The sequence below is a fragment of the Elephantulus edwardii genome, unplaced genomic scaffold, assembly GCF_000299155.1.
Source record: "Elephantulus edwardii isolate Elephantulus edwardi_28Jun2011 unplaced genomic scaffold, EleEdw1.0 scaffold00152, whole genome shotgun sequence".
In the NCBI taxonomy this organism is placed as follows: domain Eukaryota; kingdom Metazoa; phylum Chordata; class Mammalia; order Macroscelidea; family Macroscelididae; genus Elephantulus; species Elephantulus edwardii.
Window position 1 is genome coordinate 288,891 of NW_006399902.1, and position 18,552 is coordinate 307,442.

The 18,552-nt window shown below is 46.3% G+C and overlaps 1 protein-coding gene across 1 annotated transcript in view; it reads left to right on the plus strand.

Moving 5' to 3' along the window:
* Positions 1 to 14,722, plus strand: part of OPRD1 (opioid receptor, delta 1) — a 57,221-nt gene extending 42,499 nt beyond the window's left edge. The window contains exons 2-3 of the mRNA XM_006894917.1: positions 10,960 to 11,309; positions 14,148 to 14,722. Of these exons, the coding sequence (XP_006894979.1) occupies positions 10,960 to 11,309; positions 14,148 to 14,689 (892 nt within the window). The 3' untranslated portion in view covers positions 14,690 to 14,722. The remainder of the gene's footprint in view (positions 1 to 10,959; positions 11,310 to 14,147) is intronic.
* The last annotated feature ends 3,830 nt before the right edge of the window (positions 14,723 to 18,552 follow it).

Sequence of the window (18,552 nt, forward strand, 5' to 3'; positions counted from 1 at the left end):
GATACCATTTGATCCAGCATTTCCACTATTGGGAATATATCCCAAAGAGACCATAACTGACATCCAAGCAGATATATGCACACCCATGTTTATCGTGGCTTTGTTCACAATAGCAAGGAGTTGGAAACAACCCAGGTGCCCATCAACAAATGAATGGATAGAGAAGCTGTGGTATATTCACGCAATGGCATACTATGCTGCATTGAAAAACAAGGAACTCATGCAATATTATTCAAAATGGGTGAGCCTGGAGGACATTGTGCTGAGTGAAATATCTCAGTCGCAAAAGGACAAATACAGTGTGGTGTCACTATTGTAAAACAGGACTGACATCAGGGTTGGGAGGAGACTGAAAAAGATGAATTCAATAATGTATACTGCATTGAAACAGATAAAGGATAAAACTGTTTAAGAGGGAAAATTATTCGGGATTTTTGTCATGACAGGAGTCCAGAGCAAAGGCTGTATAGTGGAGTGGACCTCAGGGGAGGGATTATAAAACGATGAAAGAATTTTTCTTTTACTTTTCCAAGAGGGGTGTGCACTGGGGAGGGTCGGGTCGGGAAGGAAAAAAAAGTGCAACAATGAATGAATGGAAATCCAAAGTCTCTGTAAATTTTCATTGAAATTAATAACAATTTAATAAATATAATAAAAGAATAAATAAACATGAAAATCAGACCAAAAAGGGGGGGAAATACATCCAACAACCAATACCTTGAGACAGAGTGCAGCTCCCCACAGGGTTTCCTCTTCTGTAATCTTTATGGCAGCACGTCTCCAGGCCTTTTCTCCCGTGGAGCTACTGGCTAGGCTGGAACAAGTGGCCTTTTGGTTAGTAGAGGAGGGCTTAAACATTGCATCACAGAGTTTCATTAGGAAAAGCCTGGCATGTTGTCTCTGCCCAGAAGTACGGGGTGCTGCCCCTTTGTGATCAAAGAGGTGCATTTTGGTCCAAATTGACGTCTCCCTCTTCTTGTGCCACTGGGCGCTATTGTTCTCATGATGATGGACTGATGTTTACACATCTGTCTCTCCCTGTCACACCCGAATCCCCAGACCATGATGTAGAAACGTGTGAGAAAAAGATGAACATTATAGAGTCAATCAACCTCTGGACCAGTTCTCCCTTGCCACAACCCCACTCCAGACACAGCCGGTGTTTGACAAACTAACGCAGGTGACAAGGAGTCTGGGTCACAGCACATAGCCCAGTCAGGCCCCAGCACAAACCAGAGAAATCTATGGATCATGTCACTGAACTTCCTAGTCATGTGTCCTTAAGCGAGCCATCTAACTGTGTTCCTCTGTAGAATGAGGATGGGATTAACACTCAAGATTGCAGTCAAGATGAAATGAAATCACACATTTGCTCCTTTTGGCATAGTGCCTGGCACGTGGGAGAAAGGACACTCAGAGAAGGTTGCTTAAAGAAAACCAGTCTGCCCAGAGCTATCTGACCAGTCACATTAATGCCATGTACAAAGGGGAGACGAAATGACCTTCTTCTGGACACTGGGCATCGTGGCATCAGCCAGTCTGATCCTCTGCACTGCATTTGTCAGGGGAGAGAACTCTCACTAGGAGCTTGCTCATCGGTCTGCACTCAGTGTTCAGGAGAACCCTCGAGAGGCCCAGGAGCGTGTTCAGATTTAATGTGACCCCTAACTGCGCCAGCTCAAGTGGAGGAGGCACTTCAATCCCAGAGCGTTCTCAGAAGGGAAATGATCAGCGCTGGTGACGGCCCTCTCTGCGGATGGAGCTTGTTTGACGTAAGATGGAATGGCCTTAGGGCTCTGAAATGAACCCACTTGGCCTCGTGGAGGGTGAAGAAAGATGCTTTTATATGTGTTGGCTCCTAAATCACGTGGTTATTCTGCAGTCACCACTGTGGAAGCAGGTTCAGGGTGCTGTAGCTATTTGCACAAGATCACACAGCTAGTAACATCTCCTCAATTCCTGAATTTCTGAAGGAAATCTGAGTGAATATCTTCTCAGCTTCTGAATTTCTCAGGATTCCCCTCACCCTACTCCTGAGCTTAGTAATGCCCATAGAAAAAGTTCTCGTTATCCACTATTTAAAAATAAAGAACCAAACACCAACCAAGGGGCTTCTGGGGCTAAGAAAGTAACCAATTTGTGTTTCTGGAAAGTTCATTCTCTCTCCCACTTTCACTCTGGCCCTCATCTAGCTTTCACATAGCAGTTAAGGGACTCTCTTAAGAAATATATGTAAATCAAACCATTGTCACTTCTTTGCTTAAACTCTCCAGTGGCTTCTTGTTGTACTGAAAAGAAAATAAAAATGTCTTGCCATGATCTTTAATCCTAGGATGACTTGGCTTCTCCTAACTTCCCTGCCCTTTGCTCACACTGGCTTTCTGACCAATTCTGCAGGCTCTTTGCTGCCACAGGACCTTTGCAAATGCTGTTCTTGCTGCCTGAAACAGCCACCGCCTTCTTTCTCTTCACAATGCTCACTCCTCATTCTTACCAACTTGGTAGAAATGTCACCTCCTCAGAAAAGCAATCATTGACTTCTTTGTCTAAACCAGGCTCCCTCCTAAACTTCTGTATACACCCACTGGGTAATCTGCACCATCTCTTTATGGCAGAGAGGTAATAGTGGGCAGGGGAAATGGGTAGCAGTATGCTTTTGTAAAGATTAAAAGCCTTGGAAACCCTATGGGATTTCTTATATGTCCTATGGAGTTGCTAGGATTGCAATTCACTTGACAGCAATGGGGTTTTAAATATATTTATTGGTGCAGCACTTTAGTCAATGTCTGCTGCCTCTTTAAGGCCGCAAATGTCAACAGGGTAAATTGTCATCTTTATTCCTGTGTTCCTAATTCAGTGGCTGAAGAAACTTCAGCTTATAAATTCATATTCCTTGACCTTTCCACAACTATAAGAGGTGGAGGAAGGAAGATAAATAGCAAGTACTAGTGGCAGGATAGCTAAGTGGTATCTAAGTATTGGCAATAAACTGTGTGAGTTCAAATCCCAGATCTGATACTTCCTAGTCATGTAACCACAAGCCGTCATTTCACCTCTTTTTGTTAAAAATTATTTTTAAAAAACCTTATTTATTATTTTGTGTGTGTACCATCAAATAGGATCCGATTGGTACAGGAGGAGATTGCCCCTCCTTCTTCAGCAGAGCATCTGGTGGATTTGAACCACATACCTCTGGGATTGCAATGCAGCTTCTTGCCACTAGGCCACCAGTGCTCCCTGTCACTTCACCTCTTGTGCTTCAATTTTATATTCTCTATTAGATACCAACACATATTTGGATGATGGAAAGTAACTGGAATGAGGTAACAAGATTAACTGGGTTGGGGCATGCACTGAAAACAGGCACAGACAGGACTGATCACCTACAGAGGGAGCACTGAGACCCTCAAGCCTCCCACCTCTGTACCCGCACAATCAAGTGAAAGCTCCTTCACCCTACAAGAGGACAGAGTTCGTTCCCTGGAGAAGTTAACTTGGGAGAACTCTGGATTCAAGGCCAGCAGACACAGAAGGGGTCAGAAGTGAAATATCAAGTGGAAGATGGGAGAGAACTTTGGACTGCATTTTTATCCTTGCTGCCAGAATCCAGACTGCTAGTGATGTGCTTCCAAGTAGGAGTTGGGAGGGTTATCTTCCGAAGATCCAGAGAAGAGCCTTATAGAAATTTATATTTAGACATCACCCAGTGTAAAAGCTAGAAAGTCAGTCACTCTCTCTAGAGGGAAGACCACCAATTAAAAGACCCTGTACACCCGCTCCCACTCCCGCTTCCCCTCCCCTCCCCCCTCCCCTCCCCCTCCCCTCTCATATGCCATCAGGATGGTGCAATGGTTAAAACCACATCATAGCATTACCAAAGAAAGGCTTCCTGTTAGGTTACAGTCAAGAAGTCCCTATGGAGAAGCTCTACTTTGTAGCATATGGGGTTCCAGGGTCAGACTCAAATGCAACACATTTGGTTTTGGTTTATTAAAGGATTAGCAGTTCTTTGAAGGCAGTCCCAAAGAGAAAAGAGGGAGAGCAAAGCAGATGGACAGATGGAAAAAACAAAGTCATTTCAAACAGACAGAAAATGCAGATAGCAGGGAGAGTAGGGTGGGGGGAGGAGAATCAGTAGTATCTTTAGAAAGGTAAGAGAAGATGCTGTACCCATGGGTAAGATGCTGGAATTGTTATATAAAAAAAGGAATAATCAGAGAAGAAGAAAGATCCCTGGGAAAAGAAAACAAGAGGTGGGGGGAAATCAATACAAGAGTTGAAAGAGAATGAAAAGAAACTTTCCCAGAGGGTATGGTAAAAAGGCAAAGAGAGAAAATAGGAAAGCTAAGCAAGCTACAAGATCAGTCTAGAGGTGCAATATCTCACTAATCAATTTCCCAGGGATTCAAGTGAAAGCAGAGGGGAGGGAATTATTGAAATAATCTGAGGATATTTCACTGAAAGATATGAATCTTCATAGGGAGCTCAGTACTAATTAAAAAAGACATCACAGGTGCCATGGTGGTGCAATGGGTTGACTGTTGGGTTGATAAAAGAAAAATCAACAGTTTGAGCTCATCAGCTGCTCTGTGGGAGAGAGATGAGGCAGTCTCCCCCTTTTTGAAAACTTACACCCTTGGAAACCTGATGCAGGTTTGCTGTGATTCAGAAGAATCAACTCGGAGGCAGTGGATAAAGCACCTTACAGTGTAATTTTAGAATACTGAGATTAAGGAGAAGATTCTACAAGCTTGCAGGGAAGTAGAGGTGGCAAATCTCATACAAATAATCCGGAATCTGAATGGTTTCAGACACCTCATCAGCAGGTTTGGACGCTAGAAAAGGAGGGAGTAATACCTTCAAAATTGTGATGGGAACAGTTATATGCAACCAAGCTATAAATTAGAAATAAGAATAAGGAAAAGCATTTTTCAGACATCCTCAGTGTAAAACAGTTACTGCCCTTCTCGGGAGAATGTGCTCCATTAAAATGAGGGTGTAAATCCCACTGAACAGCACAAGGTGGTCCAGGAGGAGCAGAGAAAAAGCACTTAGAGTCTTCTTAATCCTGAAATACCTTGTCAGATGAGATGAGAAACGTTTGCTATGTTAACAGAGACAAGAGTGAATAGCTAGCCTTTTAAAACTATCTGCAAGGACCTGAGGAGAAAATATTGCCATATGTAACAGTACTATCAAGAAATCTGAACAGCATCCTCTCTTAGACTTTATTGCTATGGGAGTGAGTGAGAATTCCTTTTCATTTATATTCCTTGGGAGTGAAACTCTTTTTGACCTGTCTTAACAGGAGGATGGAGAGGAAGGTCAGTGCATTGAATATTGAGTAAAAAAATTATGTTGTTATTCAGGGGATTTTCATCATTACTTCACAATAATGGTAGGCTAAGATGGCAGGCCAGGCCTGTTTCCTGTCTGTCTTTGTCTGGAAGCTCCTCTGAAATCTGTCCACCATTGGTGACCCTGCTAATATTTCAATTACTGGTGGCTTAGCTTCCACAGCATTATAGCAACATGCAATTTTTTTCTGTTAATGAAGAAGGAGGATTACAAATGAATGGATAGAAAAGTTGTGGTATATTCACACAATGGAATACTATGCTGTATTGAAAAACAAGGAACTCATGCAATTTATTTAAAATGGGTGAACCTGGAGGACATTATGCTGAGTGAAATATCTCAGATAGAAAAGGACAAATATTCCATAGTGTCACTCCTGTAAAATGGGACTGACATCGGAGTTTGGGGAAGACTGAGAAAAAATGGGATAAATTATGTATACTGCATTGAAACAGATAAGAGAGAACTGTTTTAAAGGTATATATGATTAAGTATTACTGTCATTATGGGGGTCCAAAACGAAGGCTGCATACTGGAGTTGACTTGGGGGAGGAGATTGTATAACAATGAAAGAATTGTTTATTTTTCAAAGAGAAGAATGAACTGGAGGGGAGGGGTGGGCAGGGAGAAAAGTGCAACAATAAATGAATGAAAATTTTAACAAAAATATGGCCTTGGTGCTAAAAATGATATCAGAGATAAAATAATAGACGTTTGAAATACCAATGACTCATTCATTGGAAGAATTCTTTAAAAAAAAAATCTGGTGTCTATACACATTGATCTTACCTGATGAAATTACCAAGGACTAGTTCAACTACATCTGTGGGAGAACAGTAGAGAAGTTCAATATCATCAGTCAGAACAAGGCCCATGGCCAACTGTGGATCTGCTTATGTGCAAGTTCATCAACTGCTTAAATGCAAGTTCGAATGGAAGCCAAAGAAATTAGAACAAGTACTCAATAACCAAAATATGACTTGAGTATATCCACCAAAATTTGGAGACTATTTCAAGACTGGATTTGATGCATATTAATTATGAACAAGCTGTGGAATGACATCAGGTGTACCAGACATGAAGAAAGCACAAGGTCATTAAAAAGACAGAAAAGAAGGAAAAATTTAAAAATTAGTGTCAGAAAAGATGTGATGAAGGGAGAGAGCTAAACAGAAGATTTCAAAAGGCAGTTAAGCAGACAGAGAAAAGTCTTTTCGAACCTGCGCAAGGAAACCCCATTGTATTTCGAGTCTGATGCCTTAACCACTCAGCCATCGTGGCTGGAGTATTTTCATTAAACATGCACAGACTTGGAGTTAGAAAACTAAAGGGGGAGAACTACTCAACATTTCTCAAGATGAAGGAACTGAAGAATAGGTTCAAGCCTTAAGTTTTAAGACTGAAAGATTAAAGGGGCACAATATTGAATGATGCAGAAAGTATCAGAAGACTGTGGGAGGAATACAGAGACACTTTCTAGAAAAGAACTGAGCCACCTTTTAACTGGGGGTTGCGTATGATCAAGAACCAGTGTTACAAGGGAGAAGTCTAAACTGCACAGAAGACATTGGTAAACAGATAAGGCCTGAGGAATTGATGGAACGCTGTTTGAGGTATTTCCCCTAATAGATGGTGTTAGTGGGCTGAAGGAATCGTGGTGGCACAGTGGAGTAAGTATTGGACTTGCCAACCAAACAAATAGCAGTTTGAACCCACCAGCTGTTCCTTGGGTGTAAGTTGAGACAAACTGCCCTCATAGAGATTTACAGCCTCAGAAACCCTGTGAGGCAGCTCTCTTCTGTCCTATTGAGGGTCGATTTGAGTCAGACTTAACTTGGCAGCAGGGGGTTTGGATGTGGATATTTGTGGAGCCCTGGTGATGTAAGTACATGGCTGCTAACCAAAAGGTCAGCAGTTCAAACCCACTAGTGGCTTTTCTCTAGGGGAGAAGAGAACAGGCGACCTGCTCCTGTGAAGATCCAGTCCTGGAAACCCTGTCGGACAGTCCTGCGCTGTCCTTGTAAGGCTGCTATGGTCAGAATGGACTGCACGCCTCACAATATTGATAGACCTGGTGATACAGTAGGGGCAAAACGGTCTAAGGCTATAGCTTTCAGGGAGCTTGCTTGATCAAACGGGAGGGACAAACGAACAGAAAGAAGAGAAAGATATTAGGCAGTGGTTTGTGTTAGAAAGAAAAATAGAAAAGGGCTATTTTGTATCAGGTGCGAAGGATGGCTTCTCTGAGGAGGGGACCTTTGAGTCAGCTCTGACATACTACAGCCCTAAGTACAACAGGACTGAAACGCTCCCGGATCCTGTGCATGTCTCATAAGCTGTGCTGGGCTTGAACCTCTTCTTGCAGCCACCGTGCCAATCCACCCTGCTGAGGGTCTGCCTCTTTTTCTCTGACCCTCTGTTTTACTAAGCATGATGTCTTTCTCCAGGAACTCACCTTTCCTGGTAATATGCCCCAAGTACGTGAGATGATATCTTCCCATCCTTGCTTCTAAGGAGCATAGTGGCTGCAGTTCTTCTAAGTGCGAGCCATGAAAACATTTTGGGGACCAGGGTTCTAGGCAGAAGGTACAGCATGTGCTGAGACTCTGAGGTAGGGATGGGCTTGGTGTGTCCACAAAACAGCAATGAAACACATTCGTTTAATTTTCATTGAAAAATTAACAGTTATCTACCACATCCAGGTATGGCTGGCACCTGCCTCTCTCTGAATCCCATAGTACCATCTGAAAAGAGGCAGAACCAACACCTCTTTTCAGAATTACCACCTCTGACAGGCATAGAGTACCCAGTAAGCACAGGCTTACTTGTGCTTACTTACTAATTTACAGTGTGAACAGTTTCACGGCATCAATGAAAACATATGAAACGACTCACTACAGATTAGTGAGTAAGCGCAACTAAGCCTGGGCTTATCTTGCTTCTTGGGTAATCTACCCCTGGTGGCAGGGGCACATCAGTCAAGATGAAGGTGCTGGCAGCTGAGGTTGGAGAGATGGCTAGAGGCCAGTTTGTAGAATACAGAGAAAATGTTGGGGAGCAACCAGAGTCTTGAGAATGACATGATTTGTCTTAGAGTTGTAGAAGGAAGCTCTAAGGAGACCCAGAGGGAGGTAGGGGATTGTGTAGGGGTAGAGGGAGAAGTCTGAATGGGAGAGGGGCCCCTGGGCTCGGCTGACAGTCGACACTGTAATGCTCAGCTCTGCCTGGACCAGCTACAGAAGCTTCATCACCCACTTCCCTGCATCCCAGCCCCCTCTGGGAATTGAAGGATCCTTCACAAATCAAAATAGCAGGCAAAGAACAGCCTCTAATTGTTCTGCGTAAGAGAAGAGAAATTAGACGAGTCAGCTGTGGGGCTGAGACCGCCTCCCACACAGCTGTGATCCCACACCCCGCTGAAGACAGACTTCCTGAGACTTGCAATTCTGCTGGCTCTGAGCAAAACTTTTTGCTTCTCCAGGCCCAGAGCAAATGACAGCTATTTTGGGTGGGACAGATGCTGGCCCTGGAGGACAATGAGTGAGTCGATTAGTTTTTTTAAGATCAGAAGATCAGTCACTTAGTCACAGAACAGCGTTGGCTGGTGTGAGTTTGCTCTGTCATTAGCACACCTGGCTAAAAGCATCGAGGGCACCGAGCCTGAGCACCCGGCTTTGGTAGCAAAGGGTTTGTGAAGGACTCACACAGTGTGCACCGCTCTGTGGGGGAGAGAGGGGTGAGCACTGGCCTGAGAGTCAGGAAGCCTGAAGCTCATCTTGGCTTTGCCGTGGCTGCTGTGTGACCTTGGGTGAGTCATGCTGCCTCTCTGAACTTCATTTCCCCCTTACCTCTCCAATACAAGCTTTAGGCTACATCAATGACGCTCTAACTTTAAAGTCCAAAAGAATCACTGGGGCTGAGGGGTGTGGTTAAGGATGTAGATTCCCAAGGACCCCAACACCAGAGATTAAGATTTAGCGGTTCTGGGGGTGAGAGCTTCTGAATCTGCGTTTCTTACAAGCTCATTAAGTAGTTCTGAAAGGACCACATTCTAAAGAAATCTGTTTCCTTCGATTTCTCAGCGTGCTTCCTGCTCTGAACTTTGACGAGGTGCTTGCTTAAAAAAAAAAAATCTGTGATTTCCTTGACCATTCAAGGATTGGGAGAAATCCTTACCCCGCCTCAGGGCCCCATGTGTTTCTGCAGCGGTTACCCGGCATGACCATTGGAGTGCACATCACACATTGTGTGGTGTGTGCCCTCTCCTGTCAACTCCAGGTGCCCAGCTCCAACCCAGGCATAGAAGGAGCTCTAAAGAAGGGGCTGGCTGTATGCAGACCTCTGTGTGGCAGCAGACAGTGTGGAGGGGTTGGTAGGGAGTGTTAGAGGCATGGTATGGTTTGCAGGCATCTAGAACTTTGAATACCTGGTGCATGCCTGGGCTTGGGTGTGTGACAGCTGCTCCCATCCCTGCATCACTACAGGTGGGGAGGGGAATGCACGGCTGCTTCCACAGAGGAGTGAGCCCAGCTCCCCAGGGAGCACCAGGAACGCTGGTCTTCCATTAAGATGCCCAAAAGTTCTAGGTTCTTTCTCAAGCTGGTAATCATATTCTTAGGTGATCAGGTTAGTAGACAGAGGCCTGAGGGTCTGTCACTCTAACACCAGCTTTAGTCTATTTACTACATACATTGGGCTCAGAGCCAAGTGCTATATTAGCTCACTGAATTCTCACAGCCACCTCTGAGGTTGGTGCAAGTATTATCCCCCCCTTTTTTTTAACATTTAGGAGAACTGAGACTTGGAGAGTTCGAGTTACTAGCTCAGAACCATTCAGCTAATAGGTAGTGGTGGTGGTGTTAGCTCCCATTGAGCTAATTCATGACAATCCCAGGCCCTGTTCCTGCCCCATCTCGCAACTGGTAGTGGGGCAAATAAGTGTGGTTCCGTAGGGTTTTCATTGGCTGATTTTTAAGATAGATCCCCAGACTGTATTCCCTGGTCTAGAAATTCCCTTGAAGGACTATTAGCATCATTGAAACACACAAGCCTCCACTGACAAATAGATGATATCTGTGCATGAGAATCCAACCCAGGTCTCCCTCATTGTATGTTGTATGTACTGTCAGGTTGGAACTTACTCTAACTGACACTCTAGCAGGTTTTCAGAGGCAGTAAATTGCGCAGGAGGAGACTGACCATCTTCTTCCTGCGGAGCAGCTGGTGAATTTGAACTGCTTGGCTTTGGGTTGGCAGTACAACTCCATACCATTAAGCCAGCAGTGCTCCCTCTAACAAGCAGTAGAGGCAGGACTAGAATCTAAATCTGTTTTCCTTTGGAGCCCTGTTTTATTTTTAAACATATTGTTTAGTACTTCTCAAGATATATTCTAAACTATGCATAGATGTTTAAGAAACTTTCAGCTAAAGCTATTCGTAGCTACTGTAGAAGAAGAAAATTATTCTAATTCAGGTAGTTTAAGACCAAGTTCTATCCCTGACCTTTTATTTGGTGTTGGTGTGGTCACTTCACCTCCCTAAGTTTAATGGGAGATGAAAAGCTATGAAATGGGACCAATTATACATTTACTTCCTCCCCAGGTACACTAAGATGAAGACAGCCACCAACATCTACATCTTCAACCTGGCCTTGGCAGATGCACTGGCCACCAGCACGCTGCCCTTCCAAAGTGCCAAGTACCTGCTGGAGACGTGGCCCTTTGGAGAGCTGCTCTGCAAGGCTGTACTCTCCATTGACTACTACAACATGTTCACCAGCATCTTCACCCTGACCATGATGAGTGTCGATCGCTACATCGCTGTCTGCCACCCTGTCAAGGCTCTGGACTTCCGCACAGCTGCCAAGGCCAAGCTGATCAACATCTGCATCTGGGTCTTGGCCTCAGTTGTCGGTATACCCATCATGGTCATGGCTGTGACCCGTCCCCGGGGTGAGTGAGAGGAATCATAATGCAGGCCACTGACCACAGAAGGCAGCAATGAGATTCATGGGTTTGAAGGCCCTTACCAGGCTGAGGGTGGGTGTAGGCAGTCCATTGGAGGAGGTGTGGATCGCTGATAAAGTATGGAAGATTGACTACAGGTATGGATGAATGGCTTGGAGGAGGTAGATGGCTGACCTGTGCATACTATCACTCTGGTCAAAGGGATGTGTAGCTGACTGGCCAGTATTATATGGATGGCAGGCCAATGAGAATGTGGCTATCAGACAGCCAGAATATGGATAGTTGACCAATGAGGAGAAGGCTAGTTAATGATTAGAAGGATGAATGATTGGTCAGTGATCATATGGGTTGGGATTATATATAGATTGTAAGTCTATGTGTATATAGAGTTAGTCAGGCATATGTAGATAACTGACCTGTAGGGAGATGGATGGAGAGTCAAGGGGTAAGCGTATCATTGGCCAGTTATATAAGTGGTACGGTCCTAACCTAAACTCCTTCCACCTCCAATTGAAAACCATTGGTTCATAAATACCAAAGTAAGGCCTACTCTTCTACAGAGAGTGAACAGACGGAAGCAGCTCCTCAGAGTCGTTGTTGTTGTTGTTATGTGCCTTCGAGTCACTTGCGACTCTTAGCGACCCTATATACAAGAGCCCTAAATGCCATTCTAAAAATAACTATTATTTTCTTTTTAAAAAAATAGTAATTATTTTAGTAACTACCTGTATTAGTTGGGGTCCGCAGATCTCAATAGTTTAACATAGAACTTTATTTCCTACTCACCTTTATCCAGTGAATGCATAAGTTATAATTATACAATTATACAGGGACCTAGGCTCTAACTGATGCTTCCATTGACTTCTGTTCATCTCACAGATGACTCTGAAGAGGGATTAGGGAGAAAACACACCCACCTTAAATGGTAAGGCCCATTCCTTCCTAATGATAGCTGGTGGGATGGCCTTGACTATGCATCAAGCAACTGGAAAGTAACAGCTATTAAAGTCTAGTAGATATCAAAGACACTGACTAATTAGGCCATCAAAGCACACTGTAGGATGTTGAGACGGTAAATAGATAATTTATGCAAAACACTTAGAATAAGACCTGGCTCACTGTTAATAAACAGCAGCAGTTAGAATGAGTAAACCTGTGAGGTAGGCAGGGTGGTGATGCCCACCTTGATCTAACTGTAAGAAAACGGAGAATCAGAGAGGTTAGTTGGTTTACTTAGAGTTTCACAGCCTATTTGGTAGAAGTTGATCTAGAACTCAAAGTTACTGCTTTCAAGAACTTTTGCTTCCTCTGGCCACAGAGTGAGTGAAGGTTCGCAGAAGGTTGGTGCTGGAGAGGAGAGCAGGCTTGATGGGGGGTTCTTGGATACCTTTGACTCTCATAAGGACCTCATAACCTTGCTGCCCTCACTCAGCCTCTGAGCCACGAGTCCTGACTCAGCAGCCAGGCCCCATGCCTCCCTATCAGCCTTCCATTTACGGGTCATTAACTGCAGCTCTGCTGGGGACTGGACCAGATGGGCCTCTTCAGTCCACCCACACACACTCCCCCAGTGTCTGCCATCAGCGCTTGCTGGCTCTGTGTGCCGCTGGCTGTGTGTCCTTGGACAGGTGTTCCTCTCTGGGCCTTTCTTAGCTGTCTGTACAATGAAGGCCTGAGAATCATCCCTATTGCTCTTATCAACCTGATGTCCACCAGACCCACCTCTGACTGTGGGCTGAGAGTATGGGACTCCCAATACACTTCTTAAAACTCTTGGACTCTAGGTCTACTGCTGGACTTCTGAAAATCTCAGGTCTTCAAGAACCACAGATTTCCCTCTGAATCCACAAATTCCTCTTAAGTGCTCATCCAGCCAAAGCCCACGCTGTCCTAGCAGAGGGAGCTGATTCCTCAGTCCCATCTTAACTCTAGCAAGTCTGTCTGTCTATCAGGAACCTTTCATGGATTTGAGCAGAGATCTGCCACTCTGGAACCTCTCTCTGCCTCCTAATTTCTGAGCTCCCACACATACCTGTCCCTCTGTGCTGGGAATACACTGAATTTAAACCCCACTGTGCTAAATGTTTTATGTGCCTTGGCCCATTTAATCTTCACAGTGGCTCTATGAGGTGAAAACACTGCTATTATTCCCACTTAAGAGGTTGAATAGTTTGCCCAAAGTTACAACATATAGTTACTAGAGGTCGAGTCCTGCTTTTAACCCAAGCTCTTGAAGTACCTTGGTCTTAAATTGCTCTTAGTCATACTATCCCCATTGGAGCTAGTTTGGAAATGAGTGAGGTGTTTTGAACCATCATTAATGACTGACATTATGCTGAAGTTAAAGTATACTATTAGCTCTGTCCCAAAAACAACTCAAAGAACTACTTCACTATCAAGGAGTCAAAAATGACTCATAGCTGACCCTCCACTGGGTTTTCACTGTTAATTGCACGTGTGGAGATTGCCTGTCCTTCTCTAATAAAAAAAGCTGGTGGATTTGAGAAGCACAACCTTTGAGTTAGCAGCACAATTTCCCAATAATTAGGCCACTAGAGCTCCCTCCCTAGAGGTTTATAAGGCACTAGGACACCACCTTAAAAAGAGGTCCTTCAGGTAAGAGCCAATTTTACTGGATCTCTGTGGATAACTAGGAGCCTACCATGTGCAGAGGCAAAGGAGCTTATTCTAGGCCGCAGTACAGCAAAGCTCTGAAGAGGTCACCCGACCTAACCAAACTAAGAAAGTTGGGTGAGCAGGCAAGGTCCTTTAAGAAGTGTGTCTTCTTGCTTTGACTGTGTTGTCTTATTATTCCTGGCCCAGACGGAGCGGTGGTGTGCATACTGCAGTTCCCCAACCCCAGCTGGTACTGGGACACGGTGACCAAGATCTGCGTGTTCCTTTTTGCCTTCGTGGTGCCCATCCTCATCATCACGGTATGCTATGGCCTCATGCTGCTGCGCCTGCGCAGCGTGCGCCTGCTGTCAGGCTCCAAGGAGAAGGACCGCAGTCTGCGGCGCATCACGCGCATGGTGCTGGTGGTGGTGGGTGCCTTCGTGGTATGCTGGGCGCCCATCCACATCTTCGTCATCGTCTGGACGCTGGTGGACATCGACCGGCGCGACCCGCTCGTGGTGGCCGCGCTGCACCTGTGCATCGCTCTGGGCTACGCCAACAGCAGCCTCAACCCTGTGCTCTACGCTTTCCTGGACGAGAACTTCAAGCGCTGCTTCCGCCAGCTCTGTCGCGCGCCCTGCGGCCGCCCGGCGCCCCGCAGCTTCAGCAGCGCGCGCCACGCCACCGCCCGCGAGCCGGTCTCCGCCTGCACCCCGTCCGACTGCCCTGCAGGGGGCGCTGCCGCATGACTAGGCCGGGCCGGTTCCCCACGCGCCCCCCCCCCGAAGAGGCCCGGTGGTCATACCGAGTTCTGAAGGAAGCAGGGACCACCACTTGAAGGGGGACGGGGCGGGGGGACTGGCCCAGCGGGCACACAGGGCCTGTTTTGGAGATGGGTGCTGGGCTGGAGGCGAGCCTGAGCCACTTGAGCGCAAGATGGCAAAATGTACCTCCTTTCCGGGTTTGGGGGGTGGGGTGATTATGGCTCTGGTTTGGGCACTACCACTTAAGGTAGTGGGGTTGGGCAGTGGCCTACTGTACGTAATGAGCATTGGGATAGTCTCAAAATTGTACTTCCTACTACTACCAATTTCAAGATTGACTATGCCTTGATAGCAGCGACACATCAGCTCTTTGGCTGCCTCATCAAAGCGCCTGACATTCCAAGCCTATTCTGTTGCCCCCTTGGACCTGACCAGGGGACAAGAGTTCCCTTGTATTTACCTCCTCTTCCACACCCCCAGATGTCTACCATGCTGAGGAAGGACATTGGGCCTACAGGCTCCTAGAGCTGCTCTGTGGCGACCTCTTTACATAGTTCCCCAGGCACTCACCATACCCAGAAACACAGCATTGAGACCCTAAACTTGGCGATAATTCTACATTAAGCCACTACAGTGGATAGAGGTCTCCACTACAGTGGATAGAGGTCTCCACTACAGTGGACAGAGGTCTCCACTACAGTGGACAGAGGTCTCCACTACAGTGGATAGAGGTCTCTACTTTGGAACATTTTATAAGGTCTCAACCTTGAGTTGTATGTAGCTCAGAGCAGAACTCCTAAAAGTAGGTGCCTGCTCTGAGACCAGATGCAGCCCGTTAGAGACCAGTGATGGGGACTGTTGATTGAGCAACAAGATTGGGTCTCTGTGCAGTAGGGAGGGGTTCATGTGGGACCTGAGTTTTGGTGTAGAGTCTCAACTGCAAATTCTAGCAATTCTGGGTACCTTGGTACCTTGAAAGAAAGAAACTATTTCATTCTCCTGTCCCCTTGCAAGTCATCTATCTCTTTGGAAGGAACAAGATCTCAGCATCAGTAGTGTCACCTACCGGGCTTCCGGCAGTGTGGGACTGGAGGGTGAGGTGAAACACCTGGGCTGTGGTAGCTGAACAGAGCCTCAGCTGGTTAGTGCACTCACCACATCACCAAAGAGAGATGAGATCTTCAGCCGTAAGCAACTGAGAGGCCTCTTGGGCAGCAACAGTGGTGAGCTGTGATTCTAGAATGAGGCAGAAAGAGTGAGGCTTCTGCTTTGGGCATGGGTCTCAGCCAGAGGCTGGACATTTTTTGGAGTTGCCCTGGCTGGCTCCTCTGACTCAGACACTCAAAGATGGACCATGAATTTAGAGCCCCCTGGATGGTAAGTAGCAGAAGCACCCTCCTCCTGGTCTTGGGATCCTAGAAGATGCTTTAAGATCTTCTGTTACTTCCCCTAATATGTGTCTGGTAGAAGCTGGAATCATCCATGAAGGGCTCTAACTCTGAAGGACCTGGAGGAGCTAAGGCTTTTCTGTAGCTGTCACTCCCCTTTCCCCTTCCCCCAAGTTTCCTGAGTCCCCCACCTACTCTGACCTTCAGGCAGGTGGGGTCCACTAGAGCCGGCCTAGGAGGACTGCCTCCACTTCTCAGCTCTTTGTTCCAGCGCTCCAGGTCTTTGCTTCCCCAGATATCAGGGTCCGCCCTTGCTCCCTGAGATTCCTGCATCCCTCCCCCCACCTACCCCACTGCCTCAGTCACATACCTCTAACTCCCAATTGAAGCAGTGTGCTGACATTTCTGTAAAAACAAAATTAATTTTCTTTCCTTTCTGGGACAGATAGAAATTGACGTCTTTGTCTCAAACAAAAAAAGAAGAAAGAAATGTACCTCTTATCCCTTTGACAATCATTTCCTTGGAACAAAAGCCTTCCCCTTCTGGGGAGCTGTCACTCCAGCAGGGGGTGGGGGCTTAGACACTGGATGGGCTCTGGGCAGATTGGGGACAGAGATGCCCTGAGTGAGCAGAGCACAGACCCTGCCTCAGGGTGAGATCCTGGGAACGCTGAGTGCTCTTCCACCTGCACAGTGCCCAGCACTCAGATCCAGCTCACCTCACCGATGATCAACAGCTCAACACAATGCTGCCCAGTCAGAACCGACTTACAGCGCCGGTGGGTTTCCTGAGGCTGGAAAATGATGCAGGAGAAGATGACCCATCTTTCTTCTGAGGAGCGGCTGGTAGATTCTAACTACCTTCCTTTTGGGTTAGCAGCACAACTCCTTCCTCATGAGGCCACCATAGTGAGCTCTTTGTCTGAGGAGAAGTAATGGGGAACCAGCAAGACAAGGCACTTAATCTCTTGAGACTGCTGATATACCTTGGCCTGATGCAGAGAAAGGGAGCATTTTAGGGAGTGGGAAAGGTCCCTGAAGAAAGGGTCATTGCAACTCAGGGCTCCAGTGTTTAGTCATTTGGGAACCCTGTGTCTTTGTCGTCCCCCACCTCCTCAGAACAAGCCTGTCTTCAGGGTACTCCAAGCTCACATTGTGCCATCGTCCATGGCTTTAACAGAGCTGGTTGCTTTGACCAATCCTGATGTATCAGTTTGTCTTGGCGTTGACAGCGACTAGGTCCAAAGTGCATGCATTTAAAGTGAAGCAGGTTTGAAATCTGTGCCAGGCTGTGCACACTGGGTAATCATCACTCACTGCCATCAAGTCAGAATCAAGTCATCGCCACTCTCCAGTGGGTTTTCAGAGGCTGTAAATAGCACGGGAGGAGATTGCCCATCTTTCTCTGGTGGAGCTGCTGGTGGATTCAAACCATTTGCCTTTGGGCTGGCATCCTAACTCCTTAGTCACTCCTAGGCCATCAGAACTCCATTCACTGAGCACGGGAACTGTCCTCAGGAAGCCCAGGCCCTTATGGGGAGACACAAACATGAGCACTTCATTTCTCCCCATGAGTGTAACAATGGAGCTCCAGGCATGGTGCCACAGAGAAGTCCTTTTCTAGCTTTTTCACTGAAACATTTCAGAGCAATCCTAGGATAGGTAGGAAGGGGTCAGAGGGCCTTAAAGGATGAATAGGGGTTAAACAAGTACACACTGTTCCTGAGAAGTGATCAGCATGTCGCCAGCCTGAAGACCTACAGTGCATGACAAATCCCGGGCATAGTAATAGGACGCGGCTGGAGCATGTGCTGAACCGAGCACTCATGTGCCAGGCACTTGATGCACATCATCTCCTGTGAGCCTCAAGACAACTTTGATTTTAAACAAGAAAGCTGACTCTCAGGCCAAGCTGTTCACCTGGGGAGGTCCCAGCCCATTCACAGCAGAACGCAGGTCCATGGGATTCCAGTCTCTTTTCCAGATAGTCCCAAGCATTACTGAAGTAGAAGGGCCTTAGTGGTGAGAACTCGAATGAGGTTTTGGGGGGAAAAAAACACAACAAACCAACAAATTGAAAAGCTCTGCGGGAAAAGGGCAATTTTCCATGAACTTTTGTTCCTCCTGAAGCTCTCCAAATCTTCATTTCAAAGTGTGTGTGTGCAGAATGCATTGAAAAGCACCTCACTGACAGTGTTGACTTTAGATGAGCACAGAGCCCTCAAACCTGTGCTGTCTGCTTGTCCCCTGCACCGTCTCAGTCCCTGATTCCCATTCCTCTCTCTCCATGAAGTGGAAGGGATGTATTTACCCCTGATTACAAAATGCCCTACGGCTTCTTACTTATATTTGATGTAATAAAACTCAAAACCATTAACTGGTGTGGATTTGGAACCAATTCATAGCTGACCACCCCCCCCCAGGTGAGTTTTCTGGAGGCTGAAAATCCCATGGGAGATT